This window comes from Homalodisca vitripennis, chromosome 5, assembly GCF_021130785.1.
Source record: "Homalodisca vitripennis isolate AUS2020 chromosome 5, UT_GWSS_2.1, whole genome shotgun sequence".
In the NCBI taxonomy this organism is placed as follows: Eukaryota; Metazoa; Arthropoda; class Insecta; order Hemiptera; family Cicadellidae; genus Homalodisca; species Homalodisca vitripennis.
This window is the reverse complement of record NC_060211.1, coordinates 30,175,638-30,193,735: the sequence shown is the minus strand read 5'-3', so window position 1 is coordinate 30,193,735 and position 18,098 is coordinate 30,175,638. Positions and strand designations below refer to the sequence as shown.

Sequence of the window (18,098 nt, the reverse complement as noted above, 5' to 3'; positions counted from 1 at the left end):
TTCACACAACAAATAATAATTATTATTTTTAAATTAGTCACAATATTGTCGTTTTTGCACCATATTCTTAATGATTTGCCAGTGACTTGATGATTCCATAATAAATGTCTATACCGCGTAGAAAAACTTTTTCGTTCAGAAACTCATCATTGTCGTGAAGGAGTGTTGGAGTGTTGTTCATCGGGGAAAATCCAAATGCAGATATTCCGACCTGAACAAACCAAAGCACAATACAGTATTTAATTAATACCACAAAAGGAAATATGGACACTAGAGAAATACATATAATTAATACTTATGTAAGTAATTATAGAGTTTTAATGTATGTTAAAGAGATTAAAGTTAGCTCTGTTGCAATATTCAATGTACAGATCATGTAATTTGTATAATGTGAATATCAAATTTGAATTGATTTAAGCCATATATTATTTTTATAATACTTTTAATGTGATTTAAGTACCGTACTTATAATGAAGTAGTTTCACTTAATACCCATTCTATGGTACAAGTTATGATTGTCAAGTTCTTAAAAATAAACAACCAAACTGATTCATTAAACATTTGTAGTATCTACCTGAGACTAAGATTACATCATAATAATTAATTACACTTCCCTTAAATTGTTTTCGCATACTTTAACTTTTAAAAGTGATAGTATAATACTTAAAAAGAATAAAGTTATAGATTCAAAAAATTACTTTTCAGGACCTAAATACCTTGCGATTAATTATGTAGTTAATTATGAATATCGATTTTAATGGATTTTAAAATTGTACAAGTATATATTAGTTACTATTAAACCGTTCACATCCATTCAACCCTTCCCAGAAACCCTTATATGTAGAAAAATCAGTTGCTCCACCGTGCTTGGAGACCGTGTCTAAAACATCGTAGCATTCATTTGTGAACCTGTGAGACAATGAGAATACCTCTTCACCTAGATTACACTATATTTTGTATTCAAGGTGTCTCTGATGTCAAAACGATGTAAAACTTCCGTTTTGAGCTTTTTCGTCGTCGACTCTATTTTGGATCTCTTCAGATGAGCTTGACTCCAGATTCCAGGAGTCTAGTCTGAGACAGCGTCAGATACCAGACACTGCACTGAGGAAGATGAACTGGAGCTAAACTCAACATTTACATTGATTCAACCTCTACCACCATAACTAGGTTATGTTATGTGTAGAACACACATATTATCACAATAACAGTCAAAGCATGTTATCATGACTGTTATAATGAGAACATGTCCAGAGTCTGAACTACCCCTTATCGTGTTAAAATACTCTCTATAACCTAGAAAAACAAGTTCCATCTCTTGTTGGTAAGATATTTATAATGAAATATTAACACTGTTTATACAATTCTGTACTTCTCTACACAATGTTCGAGAATCTAAAGGCACAGATTATCCTTATTGTTTTAATATTCCAGCTTAAGTTAACATTCTTATACTAAATTTTAAATTTTTATAACTCAGTATTATTATATTTTTTTTTAACTACATACAAGTAAATTCTACCTAAACTCAAGTAAATCAAAGACTATTTATAGCTTAGAAAAGTTTCTTCTATAGTTTCAAGTTAAATCAAAGTTTCTTTGAGCTCTAAGTTTAAAAATTCAATTAAACCATAAAATATTGAAGAGCATTTAATGAAAACTCACTTTTCTGAGAAACCGACTGTCTGTGCCTCCTGGTGTAATGATCGGTTTCAGATGCACTCCCCTGGAAACAGTGAAATAACCCATAATGTTTGGCCATTGATAAGATTATTCATTGATTTTGTTTGTAAACTACACTGAGGGCCGTATATTCAAAACAGTGTAGATAAAAATGTATAGTTTGTTATAACCACTGAGCAGAATGGGATAGGTTTCATCGAATGAGTGATAATTTATTAAAATTATATCATATAACATTCGAAATATATAATTTAACTCATTCCATAAAGTAATATCTAATAAGATATTCAATAACAGATGTACAATTTACTTGTATTTTTTTACAGATGTACAATAAAAGTATTAGTAAGTAAAAAGTGAGCAGACAGTGTTAGTTTATCGAAAACATTTCCCTGTTTTTGCAGTCCAATAACATAGATTCCCATTTTTAAACCCTTTGAATGCCACAAGGCAAAAAATTTAGTACAAAAGAAATGCACTAGCAACTATATTGCAAGTCATATGCGAAAAATGCCAGGGAATAATAAGAAGTATTACCGGGCTTCCGGAAAAAGAATATATTTTTATTATTTTTCATACTATTTTTATGAAACAGGTATCAAAATATTTGTAAAAAGTTGTATTACAATAAAATGTTACAAAACAAATGAAACAACATAAAATAATATTAGTTTTGGCATGTCAAAACCAAAAAATGTATAAAGCAATTTTTATTTTTTAGTTTTTATTTTTTTTGACAAATTAATAAGAAACAATTTTACCATGGGAAGAATTTTTTTAATATTCTTTATAACATTGTTAATGTGAAAAAAAATAATGGTTAACTTTTTTATATAATTACTATAGTTACATAACAATGCTTGAAATTATGTACATAATGAAAAAATCATTTTTCAGTACCGGTAACACAACACTAAAACAAAAATAATTAATGCATTACTTACATTTATCCTTTGGTTCTAAAGTATATCTAATATATGGTCTTCATATTTTCCCAAAAAATATGTACACACACACACGCGCGCGCGCACACACACACACACGCGCGCGCGCGCGCGCGCGCACGCACGTACGCACGGGAGATATCAATTTAACAAAATCATTTTAGAGATCCTAACCTCAAAACGATGTAAACACAACCATGTAAACCGAACGTATTATTTTAGATATTACGCATACTATAAGTAGCGAGTTGTTTACGCGCCAACGATGTTACGCGCCCGGTTAATCACCGCCCGCAGTTGTTGCTTCTATTATTCTGTGTTTTTTTTATCTTCACTAATATAAAGTACTATGTGAACTATTATTTATCTATTGCAGGATAGTTAAGAAATAAAACAATATTGGTTGTGAAAAGAATTCATGAAAAATAAAGCGTTAAAAATTACGATAACAGACGGCGACGACGGATCGTCGCCTGGCACTTTTCGCACAGTAAGTCGGCGACGATAGATCGTCGCCGTGGCACTTTTCGCAAGGGTTTTTGGCGACGATGTATCGTCGCCGTGGCACGCAAAGGGTTAAACATGTTCATGTTCTTGTACTCTCCCTTTATATTAAGTTCAATTCACAAAAACGACTTTAATGTATTTAGAAAGGGGTTAAAAATTGATGACCAACAATTTTAACAATCACAATATTGTATCTTCTAAGTTTACGTTTTTTAATCGAAAACTAATTATCATTATACAACTATTTTGTTTTTTATTTTGACACTAGAGGTAAGACAAATTACTTTGAACTTTAAATAAGATAAATTTATATCTCCAATCTGTAACTGATAATCAAAAAAACAATATTATAAGTTACACAATACAAAATACTTGGTTAAGTAACATAACAACAAACGTAATATTAGGTTAAGATTTCTTTTGAAGAATGACAGCTTAAAACCAAAAAAATATATGAAATTCTCAAAAAATTAAGAACCACCTTTATTGGGACCGATGTAATATGAATCTATATAAAACAATTCGATCACAGAATTAACTTGATTGTTAAAATGAAATAAATAAAACTTTACACCAATCTATAAAAAAATCAGAATTAATGATGTCACAGGACAACTAACATTTTATCCGCAGCGTGTTTAAAGGCAGTCCACCATGGGTTGCTGCTGTCTATACAGGTGGGCGACACTATGGGGTTCTTGGACACATATGTGATGGAAGTGCCCTCCCCAGCCTCCCGACAGAAGCCTTCCAACTTCTCGCTGACAAGGTCGAAGTCATTGTCGTGGACAGGCGAATGTCAAATCCGAGTTTGATCTCAGCAGGAACCACGTTCATCTGTACTCCACCCTGTCACAACCAACAACATATATTAGCAAGTGCCCTCCCCAGTCCCCGACAGAAGCCTTCCAACTTCTCGCTGACAATGTCGAAATCAATGTCTCTGGACAGACAAATGTCAAACCCGAGCTTGATCTCAGCAGGAACCACGTTCATCTGTACTCCACCCTGTCACATCCAACACCACATATTAGCAAGTGCCCTCCCCAGCCTCCTGACAGAAGCCTTCCAACTTCTCGCTGACAATGTCGAAATCATTGTTGCTGGACAGGCGAATGTCAAATCCGAGTTTGATCTCGGCAGGAACCACGTTCATCTGTACTCCACCCTGTCACAGCCAGAACCATATATTACCAAGTATATTTTGCAAGTTTTACAGAATATTGGGGGATTTTATTGAGACATATTAAAAGGGGTGTCAGAGATGAATGTTTTCTATTCAGTATTAATGAAACATGAAACTTTTTTTTAAAGGCTCCCAATGTCTAGAAGACATCACAAAGTCATAGAACTCTTGAGGAGTCAAGTACTATAAAGCACTGCTGTACAAATCAGACAATCCAAGAGGAAATCCTTACGCACAAAACTTTGACATTGATCTGTGTAATTACAATGTCTGTTACATAATATTTTTATACTCATCAGATCAATAAATAGGGAAAGGGCCTATCTTGCAAAAATCTCTGGCATCCCACATAACAAGAATAAACCAAGTTATTCTTCCTTCTTTTTTGTAAAACAAATTTTTTATTCGTATAAGATCAGTGCGAGTCTTTGATTATGTATGAAAAAACTGATTATTTATGACATGCTTTCCCTTTTATTGTGCATCCTAAAGAGAAAAAATTGTAGATTCACTTTACTTATAATTTTATGCAACTACCATGATTTCTTTTTAAAGATTGTTTTGGTATATGCAAGGTTGATTTTAAAGCGTAACAATGGCAAATTGAAAAGCTGTAACAATTAATGTCAGTTTTAATACCATAAAATTAACATTGAGGTACACTTCGTAGATCATTGGATGAGCAATGATAGCAACCTGAGAGCTATAAAATAAATTCTTATTGACAATTATGCTTTCAGTTTTCAATCTTATTAACATGAAGATATTTTGTTTACGGTAAACTTACACTGAGGGTGGTGAGGTTAACGGTAGTGACATCACTGACAGTGAGAGAAGCATCAGATTGCAACTTGTCCAGTTCTTGTTGCCTCCAGTCCAGGAATCGGTCTATTATTATCCTTGCTTTGTTGGCAGCAGTGTTTTTAACAAATGCTGACCCATGTCCTGTGTCGCCAGTGCATGTTACGACTGGTTCTATAACACACCAGGTGTCTTTTTATCAGTTCTTATCTAAATCTGATAGTCATATACATATTGTAAAGGGGAACCAATCTAATTAGAATTAAATCTTGCTACAATTTTTTAAAACTACCTTACTATTAAAATTAGAATAGGTATCTTTAACATTTTAATCCTTTTAATGTCAAGCATAATTTTTTAAAGTTATACTGAAAGTGCCAGGCCTTCACACACGTCTGTACCAAGATTGCCAACCACTTTTGGCCAAAAATTACTCATTTTCTAAACAAAAAAATATAAAACTATAACTGGACTATTTTGAAGATAAATTCCTATTCTTCATTTGTATTACTCCTAGATACTTGCATTTTTCAAAAATATAAATAATTATACAACAAAATTTTTTTAATTTTTTTAGTTAAAAACACATAAAAACAAATAAAAAAGAAAAAAATGTGTTCAAAAATTTTAGTTGAAATACAGATGTAAAAAATAACATTGGCAAAACATTAGGCACATGTGTCATTTCCTCTTTTAATTCTGTACAAAAGCTCAAAATTTCAAAATGCTAGCTTAAAAAAAAAAAAAAAAAATGTTAAATATTCTACTTAACAGGAAAACATTCCATTTTGTAAAATAAATGTCTACTAGTGTTTATGCTTGTTTATAGCAATATTAGGTTTATAATATTAGGAACTCATGGGACTCATCAGTATCTTACTTTGTTTTTGAAATGAATAAAAATTAATTGTTCACTGGTAAACACTCAAAATAACAAGTAATTATTTACATATATGTATATATAGAAGGATCATAAACAAAAAAACTGAGCAGAAGTGTGAAGAGTAACACTTAGTGTGCAGCCTTCTCTTGCACACTATATAAAAAAATATAAAGATTTTTCTCCTCACCCTTTAGTGCTCTTAACACTGCTTTTTTGTGACATATTTTGTTGACAAACTTTAAATTCTTTAGGTTTAGGACCAACCTATTTTTAAGACATTGGCACTAAAAGGGTTAAAATTGCATTTATTGAACTATGACTACTGTAGTGTATCAATAATGTTTTAAAGAAGAGCCTTGCTTAGCATTTTTGTATGCAAATGTAGCTGCTTGGAATGGGAAGTACTGTGTTAGACTGTATACTAAAAGCAGCTAAATATAGTACTGTATTGAAGGAAATCAGTGAATTAAAAGTTGCATATTTTGTGGCCTTTGACTCACTCCAATGTTGCGGTGTCTGTATATATGGAAATTCAAGTGAAAAAGCCTACAGAGACCTTTTGTTTTGCAATAAAGTGTATACAAATTTGGTCTGTAGCACACATGTGAGACTGGCAATGAATTAACTAATAAAGAACACTATTTTATTGTCTATAATAAATATTAATAGATTCTTCACATAATGTAGCTATGGTAGGAAGGTTTGATTTAATTGAATTTTGAGTTTAGCTCCAGTTCACCTTCCTTTTATTGCATCATCTGGTATCTGACGCTGTCTCAGACTTGACTCCTGGAATCTGGAGTCATGTTTGTCTGAAGAGATCCAAAGAAAGTCGACAACGAAGAAGCTCAAAACGAAACATTTACATCTTTTTGACATCAGAGACACCTATAAATAGGTGAAGTGGTAGTCTCATTGTCTCATCAGGTGCACAATTGAGTGCACTACGATGTGATAGACACGATCTCTAAGCACCGTGGAGCAACCGAGTTTTCTACACATAAAGTAGCTATGGTAGATTCTTGTGCTTTACATAAACACTTATGTTTAATCTAGTTATATTTGTCAAACTGAATTAACTTATTAAAACTAATTAGAATTGTATGTATAGAAAACACATTTATTTGATTGCAAATAATGAAATCGAAGTAAAACTCGAAACGTTTTTAATAATCAACTGAGTACGCTGTAACACAGTAAAAGCTGAAATCTGTTGCCTATCTTTGGCTGAAAACACAGAATTCAGGGTTGAAACAGCTTCTCTAGGTGAAGTATCTACTCCTTTGTTTGCTGCAAAGCTTTCCTAAGGGAGCAAAAGCTCATAGCAATAGGAGTTTTTGAAGAGAACAATCTGTTTTAACTCTGAGGAGTATATGTCAACCCAGATTATGGAGAAAATCCTCTCTAGTGATCAAGAGATTTTTAACAAAGTGAACAGCACAGATGTACTTGTGTAAGTCTGAAATGCCAAATTTCTCGCAGAAGAGAAATCACCTAAAATTGAAATTGGTCTAAAATTTGTTAGGTACAGCTGTTACTCCCTCAAGTCGTTATGTTGAGAAAGTGGAGATGGTATGCAAGCTCATGAAATTCTTGTTAGCGTTAATAGACTAAATTCTACTACTAAAACTTTTCTGATTAAGATGATCTGATAGACTAAATTAAGTTACCATTTACTTTACACTTGTGTTTTTTCAATAAAAATACTTACTCCAAATGGTGCGTTCACCGTAATAGACGTAAAAGTAGTCTTCTGGACTTGCTCTAGCCTCATCTAGGGAACACCCAACGTTTAAACTTTTAAATTCAGAGGTATTCACAAATTTACACATCCCATTGTCTCCTCCTTCCTCGTCTACTCTGAAACATAAGAATAAAACAATTTTAGAGATAGGATCATGTTACTGGATAAGGGGAGGGAAAAGGCCATGACCAAGGTGCCAAATTGATAGTAACACATGAAGGAAAAAATAATAAAATACCTAAACAAGATAGAAGTGCGCCACACCACATAAATGATAACTTTCAGTCACCATGTGAGCCTCTCCAACTTTAGGCTGCACACTGGTATTTAAAATTAGACATTCGGAAATGGTTCTAAAAGTTTTGTGTAGTCTACATTTATAATTTTATCAGTTATTTACTTTTACATTGGAACATAACATTGACATCACCTGGAACAAATGATACATGTACGGTCCTCTTCAACTTAACTCCATTTTTTTTAAGCCTTCTAATTGCTTCTAGGTATTGTATGCCTACACTCTTCATATCTTGAGCTCCTCTTCCATATATGTTTCCTTGATCATCTTTCTCAGCAGCAAACGGGTCATGAGTCCATTTATCCTGAAAAAAAACTTACTGAAAATAAAAAATATAAGAAAATTTAAATAAGGTTAACTTAATTAAACAATTCAACTGGCATAAATTCAAACAGTGATCAAATTTTGTCCCACCCTTGTTTTCCAGTATTTTTTAAATGAAAAATATTTATTTAAAATTATAGAAATTTACCATAGGCTTGAATTAAACAGGGATACTTTTATTGAGGTTGAGTTTTTTAGACAAAGCTAAATTAACACTAGACCAAATGCACATGTTTTTGTACTAACTAGTCACATAGCAGGAATCCCTCAGTTTTAACCTTTGAATAAATCATATTTCCATATGAATCCATCATATTTTTATTGTAGACTAAAACGGTCTTTAGCTATATTTGCCAGACCAGTAACTCTCATATAAGCATACACCAGACCAGAAGATCTCTAATATCAGGTGCGGGATATGAACCCTTGACTCTAAAGCTAACTCCCACGTCAAAGAATATAACCTTAGACCAAGCAGCCATCCTGATTTGATGTCTTATGTCTGCAGATAGCTCTCTTAAGATTTTGATATATTATGATTGACTGCTAAAATGAAAGACTCAATGTCATACACAAGGCGGGTAATCACCACTATGGCAAATCACTTCCAGATGGAAATGAGCAGATGAATTACCTCAATTTGGCTACACGAAGGGATGGTAAAGGAAAAGATAAGGCTGGTGTCAACTTTTTTTGAACACATTCATGTACAATAATGATTTTCTTAATATGGCAGGAGATTCCCCTCCTTTCCATGAGGTCTAGTGTGACATAATCTGTATGATTAAAATGACTTACAGGATAGGCAGGAACTACATCCATGTGAGAGTTGAGCAGCACGCTGGGTAGCTCAGGCTGAGTGCCTGTCCAAGTCAGCACCACCACAGGATTACCAGGAGTACACGAGTAGACCATCCACAGCAGTCCCAGGCTGTTGGCTTGTTTTTTGATGAATTTCACACACTCATCTAAATAAAAAAAAACACACAATTTAAGTTAGTAAAATTTCAGAAAATCATATTCTGATCTTTTCTTTGAAATATCAATCAGGGTAAATTTTTGTCCTGATTATTGCTGTCATTTGGGACATTGCGTGTGAAAGTATGAAAAACTTATAAAACTTCCTAGATGTCTCTGGTAATAACAAACATTTGTTAAATATTTATTATATAAATAGCACATGTTGGAATTGGCTAGTACATTGCATTGCTAAATAATAAACCATTTAACAAAATACCGAAAGTAGCTAATTTCCAAATTGTCTAGATTAAAAATGTACTTTTAGTACCAACAATTGAAGGGAAAAATTTGTTCAGACTTTGAACAATATTATTTGCTTATTTTAAAAATAAGGTGATTAGAGATATACCTGAATTTTTTTAACTGGATAATGAAGGTTTCTGTGAAACCTCAGCAGGCTTTGTGCTAATTTCTCTCTTTACAACTTGATACAATCTTATCAGAATATTGGACTTCAATTCTTAGAAGATATTTAATTTACAATTTTGGTACGTAGTGAAACTTTGGGAAGTTGAGGTGGTCCTCTGGGTTCATAATTGGACCGAAATTGGCTGTAACTGCCCAAATATGTGTCTACTGTCTTTTCTATGCTACAGTTTGTCACTGAAATAGGCATTTCTTTTCTGGCTTTGGTTGCTACAGCAGTTTCCAATTCCGAATAGGCTGAGAAGCGATTCACTTGGGATCAGAAAGCATTTACTTGGTACAATAGAGAATAACTATCTACTTAGTATCTACCAAAGGAGTGGTGGTGAATCTGAGCAATTTGCAACAGACAATTCAAATCTAGATGAACTTTTTCCTCTGGAATTCCAGGGATCAGCTTATCCAAATTTGAATGAACAGTGTTGTATCAAGAGGATTTACTGCAAAGGAAATACAGGATTTAGATGTCGACCATGTTGGTTGGAATATACTGGAGACTGCTTTGTGTAAAATACAAAGCTACCACACAACGCATGGGATCATATTAATTATTATGATATTGTGAGTTGGCCACTGTTAAATTACAAGTGGTGGTAGGTCCTGGATTGTGACACAAGAGTTGCTATTTAAAACTGATGACTGATACCATCAATCAGTGTCGTCTACAAGATGAAGACTTGTGTTATTGACAATTAAATTGAGATGGATTTGGCCTTCCCAAGAACTCAGAATTCTTATCAGGCTTGGTTTCACATCTTTTCTGCTTAGGAGAGTTCTCCAAGATAACTCTTTCTTGGTGGATCAAGATTATCACCAGAGCTTCAGGATCTTGAAGGATCAGATAGTTTGTCCACCCATCAAGTAAGCATTACAAAGGCTCATTATTATACATTCCTGGGCTCTTCCTAAAATTTTTATTCTCTACTGTTGCCACTCCTTTTAGTATTTATTTCTATATTCGTTATTGACAATGTTAAAAAACATTAAATAAATAATAGTTTTCTGAGAGCGCTTAAGACGCAATTATCCGCAATGTTTCTATCCGAAGTTCTGGCTTATCAAATTACATTAGAAAATTAGAATCTTTTCGTAATCCAGCCATTATTAATATAAATCTACTAATACAGAAAGTTACTCAACCAAAACTTTTTATGAATAGTTTTATATGTTACACAGCATAAAAGACATGCTGTCTTACTACGAAATTTCTTCATTTCTACATTCGGTGAATAAATCATAAATGATAGAATGAAATCAGACTCTAGTGATGGTTCCATGCTTGCGCAGAATATAATTATGTTTTAACAAATAAGATCTTGGATTTAAGAATCGTTTTCGTTTCTGCAGGTATTGTACTAAGTGAAGCGAATAAATGATGTGTTGAAGTATGAAAAATAGTGGAATGTGAGGTGGGCTAGAAAGTTCCATCTTCACGATATCTATTGAAATTCTCAGAATTTTGTACAATTTAGGAAAAAGACACTAATGTCTACTCTTTAAAAGCGTTTTCTTTGATTATTTCAACATCTTTTCTTGCCAGCCTTATTCATTTATTTAAAGCCAATGAACCCATCTTGTGCTCACTCAAAATACATTTAATGACAGAATACAACCAACTTGTATGACTCACATTAACAATCTCATTTGTGTGATAAGATTGTCTTTGAATATTATTATGTATTAAGTCTTCAAACTTGACCGCAGCAGTTTATTACCACTTTGGTATTTATGATTTATTGCCAATCTGTGAACATTCCAATCTTATAATACATAATCCTACATAACAAAATCTTATCCTAAAAATGCCATCATTCTATTCTGAAATTTTTCGTGAAATAGTTGATCGCTAATTACTTTACAATAGACACTCACTGAAACGGACTATAAAAATTAATTTGAAAGCCAATAAATTTCAGGATGAAATTCTACAATTAATCATTTCTAGTTTGAAAAATATAACATAATTGTTACAGAAGTATTTTGTACGTATTGCTAACTTAACAGTAACGTACCGTAGTTGACATCTGGATGTACTGAAGGTATTCTCAGATATTCCCGAAATATTGAGACTGACGGATGTTCTATGCTCTCCTGCATGGCTGAACTGACAACCTCATCATTCTTGGCTGTGGGTAGATAATCACAGTCAGTCATGTCTGACCCTACTAGCTCACTGACTGACTAGCTCACTGACACAACTGATACTACAACTAACTGTATTAATTTACTGACGGCTATTTAGATAACAGAGTAAATAAAACCTTGATAAAGCAGACTAATTGCTTTTCATAAGATTAGAGTGCTGTTTTACTTATTCCAAGATGTATGAAAGCATCAGGAGACACCATTACTTGTTGTACCACTTCATCGTGATTCTTTTAATTTTGATTTGAGTTTTCTACTTGTTCTGCAGGTATATCTAGATATCAAGTTGTTTTACTTGTATAGCTCCAAAAACCTTTCATCTTCTCATTTCTATGGAGTGAAGTCTCCATTTTAAATTTTGCTACAGTATTACTTTATGTACATACAGGCCCGTACTCAGACCGGTTTATTTGGACAATTTTACCGGCACCTCCCCACAGGTCTATTTGAAGGGACCGTGTCGTGGCGGGACATGGCGGGGCCGAATATCTGTTCTGGGGCCCACCAAAACTGAGTACGGCCCTGTGTAAATAAAATTAATAAAAATAATTTTTTACATTAGATTGGACTATGATTATATAAGATTGAAGACGAAAGTGTAACACAAGCTTTGTGAACTAATGTGAAAGTGTAAACCAGTGTCATATATAATAGGGGAATAAGTGGGAAAGTCCCCTCAAACCAAGGATTCAAAATTAAACAAGGCCCCCATAATATCTCGCCAAGGTCCTGGAAAGAATGGTTAAAAAATCCTGTTTTTGTTGACACTAAACCAGAAATAATTACTACCAAAATTCAAAATCAAAACATTAAGATATGAATTATTAAGCAAAATTTAATAGCATACTCTGCCGTGAATAATAATTTTATATCAATGAATATTTAATTCAACATTTTACTCCAGGAATTTAATGTAATACAAAGACGTAGCCAGCAAGGTGGCCCCCCAAATTTTAAATTTTTTAATTACTTTTTTAGTAAACGATTATTATTATTTAAATAATTCAGTATTACTGTCATGTACTGCTGAAAGATCGGCAACAAAGAAACAGGTCAAGACCTTTTAAGGAACAAAATGGGGCCTCTCTGTCCACTACGGGAAAATATTCGTTATCTGGACCCCCCAAATTTTTTCATGGCTACGTTTTTTATGTAATAGACTATAAATATTTTAGGAATTTAGAAATCATGTCTTTTATTACAAGTTTGGTATTAAACCATGGTTTTGTTGCAGGGCTCAAACCAGTTGGATAGTAAAATGGGCAAGCTAAAAGTGCTGACTACTCAATTTGAATATTCCAGCAAAACCTGGGTGTACATATATGTGCTGAGCTTTATTATTGGACCCCTGCTATTATTGCCAATTTAATCAGTTGACCTGAAGCAAAAAGAATCTATGTTTACCTATTAAAATTGTTATCATTTAGATACAGTGAATGTGATAACACCATTCATATTAAAATAAAATTAGAGAATGTGGCTGTTATAAAACAAACCTGCTACAAAAACGTCTGGAAATTTTCTTTTAATATCCTCGTTTACTTATAGGCTGCAATAATGTACACTTGATATACAGTGTAAATTAATTCCTGATATGCCTGAATATATTCCAAACGGATTGAGATATCGATATATACAACCTTCACCATACTTATGGTTATACTTTTTTTATTTTGTGAATGATAAAAAATCCCCCTTTTAAAACTTTAAATAGCTTTAAATTTTCAAATTGCATCCCCTATACTGTAACGTGTCATTTTAAAGGTCTATCATTTTAAAAATAATCATGTCTCACAACTTTTTTATATAATTATTTTCATTGCTTTAAAATGTGTAGTTCTTTATTATATATAGTTTTCTTTCTATACACTCTAAAAATAAATAAAAAAGAATATCAATAATTATAACATTCCACATTTAAATTAATTTAGTCCTTCACTTATCACACATATTGTGCAATATTATGAGTTAGATTAAGTATAATATTAAGTTCAAATTTCAGCTGCACTTTTAGTTTCAGATATTAATAGTTCAGATACTAAATCCAAATTCATAATTTAAAAATATCTTTAACTTTTGTTCCTAAGCTGTAAGTAGATCCATATACCACTTATGTGGAAGTTCTGTGATACACAGTTTTAAAATTTTATTGATATTATTATTAGTAGTTGTTTTAAAATCACATGTGTGGTTCAATAATGTAAATTTTCCCAATTTATTCAATTTAATCTTAGTTTCAAGACTTGTGTAAGCCTAAGTAGACTTACTAACATCTAAGTTGTGCAACAGTGTTAAATCGGAGCTGTGTAGCTGAAAAAAGATGGCTCTTCATAATGGGGTTGAAATACTTGAATAATTTATGAAATTGAGTTAATCAGTTGTAACATATTTAATGTAATATAATAACACGTCAGTTTTTATAAGTTGCAATTATTACTTTCTCCTCTAAGATGTTACTTTAATAAACAAAAATAAATTATATTTACTTTAGATTTATTGATATATTATCAAAAAGTTATCTGAATTTTTTAGTAAAGGTTCCTTTTTGAACTTTTGTTCTTTTCAGCTTCTACCAGACTCTTTCAAAAGGAATATTATTATTTTATTATTATACTATATTAATTCCATTTGTCCTACAATGATAAATAATATCTACATCAAAAGAAAGAGTTGTTCACTGGGAGTTCACTGTTCCTCTACCTATAGTTGTTCACTGGGAGCATTAGAGTCAGTCAACGGGTTTGTTCTTCCAATATTTTATGAGTGTTTCTGAATAACTTTTAAAACAGGTGTATTCAATCCTGTTCTGTAAGTCAAGTATATCAGCTGATAGTGGTGGGGCATACACATGTTCCTTGATAAAGCTCTGAAGATAAAAATTATATAGTGTCAAATTCGGTGAATGCGGAAAACATGTGAAACAAGTAGTCTGACTTTCATTGGCCAATCTAGCAAGTAAAAAATTGTTTAACTAATCAGTAAGGAAGTTCACCATTCTGGTGCTGAACAAAATTCATCTACATCCAATCAAGGGAAGAGCCATAGTTAGGACACAAAAAGTTAAAAACAGCAGTTACAGTTGCATTACTAAAAAAGAACGACCAATAACATTTTTGCCATGAAAAATTCAATTTTGGGTCATCACGTCATGTTGCATCTGTATGTCCTTGAGGGATGTGCTGAGTCTTAGACGTGCAAATCATGAGGATTCACATTTTCACGTAGATGAAACTTCAATTCATCTCTGAATAAAACTCAATATGAAAAAGTTTCAACATAATGCAGCAAGAAAATTTACTCTGTAGCCTGTAGGCAATTGCTTTAAACAACCGTAAATGATAATGCATGTAAAACTCTCCACATAGATATCACTAGAAATGTAAACTTATAACTATGTTCCAAAAACAAAGACGTAGCCAGCAAGGGGATCCAAGGGGTCCGCCCCCTCCCCAAATTTTCAATTGTTACAATTACTTTTTTAGTAAACGATTATTATTATTTAAATAATTCAGTATTACTGACATGTACTGCTGAAAGATCGTTCTCAACATAGATACGGGTCAAGAACTTTTTAAGGAACAAAATATGGCCTCTCTGTCCACTACGGGAAAATATCAGTTGTCTTGACCCCCCCCCCCCAATTCTTTCCTGACTATGTTCTTGTCCAAAAAGATTTATTGAGAACAATCTTGAAAAACTCTGACGTGTCATCACATGTTTCAGTCACTTTGGTTTGTTGTGTACTCTTATTTACGAAGGCGTGCTTACAAACTGATAACATAATATCATTGTTGTTATGTTATTATCTCTTGGAAGAATACAATAGAACTTAGTATGGAATGGATACTGAACTATATCTGGAATCTTCACAGACTTGACTCCTGGAATCTGGAGTCATGTTCGTCCGTAGATTCAAGATACTGTACTGCTCGAAGAGAAGGTGAACTGGAGCTAAACATTCACAAATACTAAATAGACTTAAGATATAAATATTCATGTTATAACAGTATTTTGAACAAGGTATCAACTACTATAGCCTTCATTTTATTTTACTACTTGTTTAATATTGAAATAATTGGAGTTTCTTATGTCTTAAAATTCCTCCACCCCAGTTCTTGCTTTATTCGTAAAGGGATCGTAATAAAACTGGACATATTTTTCATGAGTTTTTAAAAGCTATGAGAGTCTCTAGCAGATATACAAGGGATTTTATTCACGTTTAGGATTGCTAAAAACTCTATTCAAAACAATCATTCTACACATTTAATAAGAACTGTTAATCAAGTAATCTCTTTACTCTAACATTCCAACATCCGTTTTGCCGCTGCTGGGAATCTATTAAACTGCCCAGAAGGTGTGAGTGATATTTATTTTTCTCATTTTTGGAGTAGATTGTATTGGCAGGTATACACCAACCGGAAGTGAGCCTTCCCAGAGGCAACAGCAAAGTAAGCGAACAGTCTGAAACCGTTATTGCTACCATAGTAAAATTTAGTGTAAATCATATTTATTTCCTCTAAACAGTAGATATAAAAACCTGAGCTACCAAAAACCTGTTTGTTCTAAGCACCTACTGTAAGATAATTATGTTCTTTGTCAAAGTTTTCTTGTGGTAAACGATGTGTTCAATACTGTACTTTTGGGGAACAGGCAACTTCAGACTACTTATCTATAAAACAGAGCCATGTTTGTGGAGTCCAAACCAATCATTGTGGGAACTCCTTCACACATTAGAATGCTAGAACTTCAAGATTTTTTTTACAGATTTATTGGCACAAATAGTATCCAGTAGTAATCCCAAAAAAGTTCGTAAAAACTAAAAACAGTACTAATTAAAAATAAATTGTTGCATTAGTTGTAAAATTATTTATGTCATGTCAAACGGTTTTTAATTTAAAATAACTCGTAATTGTTCATGAAAATATTTTGGCCTTTTTAAAGAAAAAATATGCAAGTAAGTGAACATGGATATTTAAGTACTGTTGAGCGTAATTAATACCAAGATACTTAAGATTGTTACTAAAATTATAATCAGATGTGGCGGTGTAAGGCTGTTGTAACATGTGCGCAACAGTTATTACTTATGTATGTGTTCATTCTTTTGGTATTGTTCAGTTCTCTATCACACGGCAAAGAATTTCTGACAGAACCTGAGGATTTTAAGAAGTTGGATGCAAAAATTACACAATTTCTGAGAGATCCGACAAAAGACGGTTGGGAGGACAATTTAAAAGATATTGATTTCTTCTTGAACAGCATGAAAAATATGATTATGGTTCTTAATGGCACATTGCCTGGTTTGACAAAGGATTTTCTAAGCAAAGTGAGACAGTTCCATGATAACGACAAACCGATTTTTATAGACTTGGATGTGGTTGAGTATGAACTCCAGCCTAGAATAAAAGTCTCGGATGAGGACTTCACTCGGTTGTGCTGGCTCAGGATATACTCAGAAAAAGATTGGGAGTATCTGTGTGAAATTATGAAAAACAAGCATAAATTAGAATCTACAATTTAGTATAAATATTTGGTCAACATATGTTATTTTAACCCAGTGAAAGTTCAGTGTTTTCTCCATGAAATGAAAATAAAAAAAAATCTTTATATGTTATTGGAAATAATGGAGGTCTTCACCTATTAAATTATTTCAGGTACAAAACTATTTTAACAAATGCTGTCTTTACGTTGTCTCAAAATGCTTTTCTTGTCTCCGCTTTAACTATAACTATAAAATGCTTGGAATATGTCAATCTTAGAATGAATTGGCCCATAATTAGTATAAAGAAATGAGTGATACCACCATAATGGTACTATGCAAAAGAAAGTTTTTTATGCTACACTTGCAATAATTTTGATACGTTTAAAGATATCCATTACAAGGTTTTGTGACTTAGGTACAATTTTCCATTGTAAAATGCAGCCATTTTGGAATTAAGTCGAAGTATTGTACTCATTATTAATTATATGGTTTCGAGCGAGAAGCGAGGATTATATGTTTTTAAGAAAAAATAAGGATCAACCCTAAGCAGAATAGTCATTTAATATTATGACCTGATTTAATTGGTTATAATTTTCCTCATTCTATAAAAAAAGGAAAGTTCTCAAATACACAGTGTCTGTATATTAATAGGCTAACT

At 32.6% G+C, this 18,098-nt stretch overlaps 1 protein-coding gene and 1 long non-coding RNA gene across 2 annotated transcripts; one reads left to right on the top strand and one right to left on the bottom strand.

Annotated features, from left to right (window-relative positions):
* LOC124363400 (aminoacylase-1-like) lies at positions 1 to 12,009 on the bottom strand. Its single transcript, XM_046818650.1, has 10 exons — positions 11,829 to 12,009; positions 9,169 to 9,338; positions 8,179 to 8,350; positions 7,716 to 7,859; positions 5,108 to 5,295; positions 4,176 to 4,302; positions 3,978 to 4,053; positions 3,755 to 3,895; positions 1,666 to 1,726; positions 1 to 211 (listed from the first exon to the last, which is right to left on the bottom strand). The coding sequence occupies exons 1-10, from the start codon at positions 11,968 to 11,970 to the stop codon at positions 68 to 70; spliced, it is 1,365 nt and encodes a 454-aa protein (XP_046674606.1). The 5' UTR covers positions 11,971 to 12,009; the 3' UTR covers positions 1 to 67.
* Positions 12,010 to 12,055: 46 nt separating this feature from the next.
* Positions 12,056 to 13,469, top strand: LOC124361916. The gene is made up of 2 exons (XR_006922404.1): positions 12,056 to 12,229; positions 13,196 to 13,469. It is a non-coding gene; the product is annotated as an uncharacterized LOC124361916 (long non-coding RNA).
* The last annotated feature ends 4,629 nt before the right edge of the window (positions 13,470 to 18,098 follow it).

Coding starts and splice junctions, on each gene's coding strand:
- LOC124363400 (XM_046818650.1), bottom strand. CDS start 11,970: ATGACTGACTGTGATTATCTACCCACAGCCAAGAATGATGAGGTTGTC. Junction 8,351..9,168: donor ATGTAGTTCCTGCCTATCCT/GTAAGTCATTTT, acceptor GTTTTTTTTCAG/GATAAATGGACTCATGACCC. Junction 3,896..3,977: donor GTTGGTTGTGACAGGGTGGA/GTACAGATGAAC, acceptor CGACCTTGTCAG/CGAGAAGTTGGAAGGCTTCT.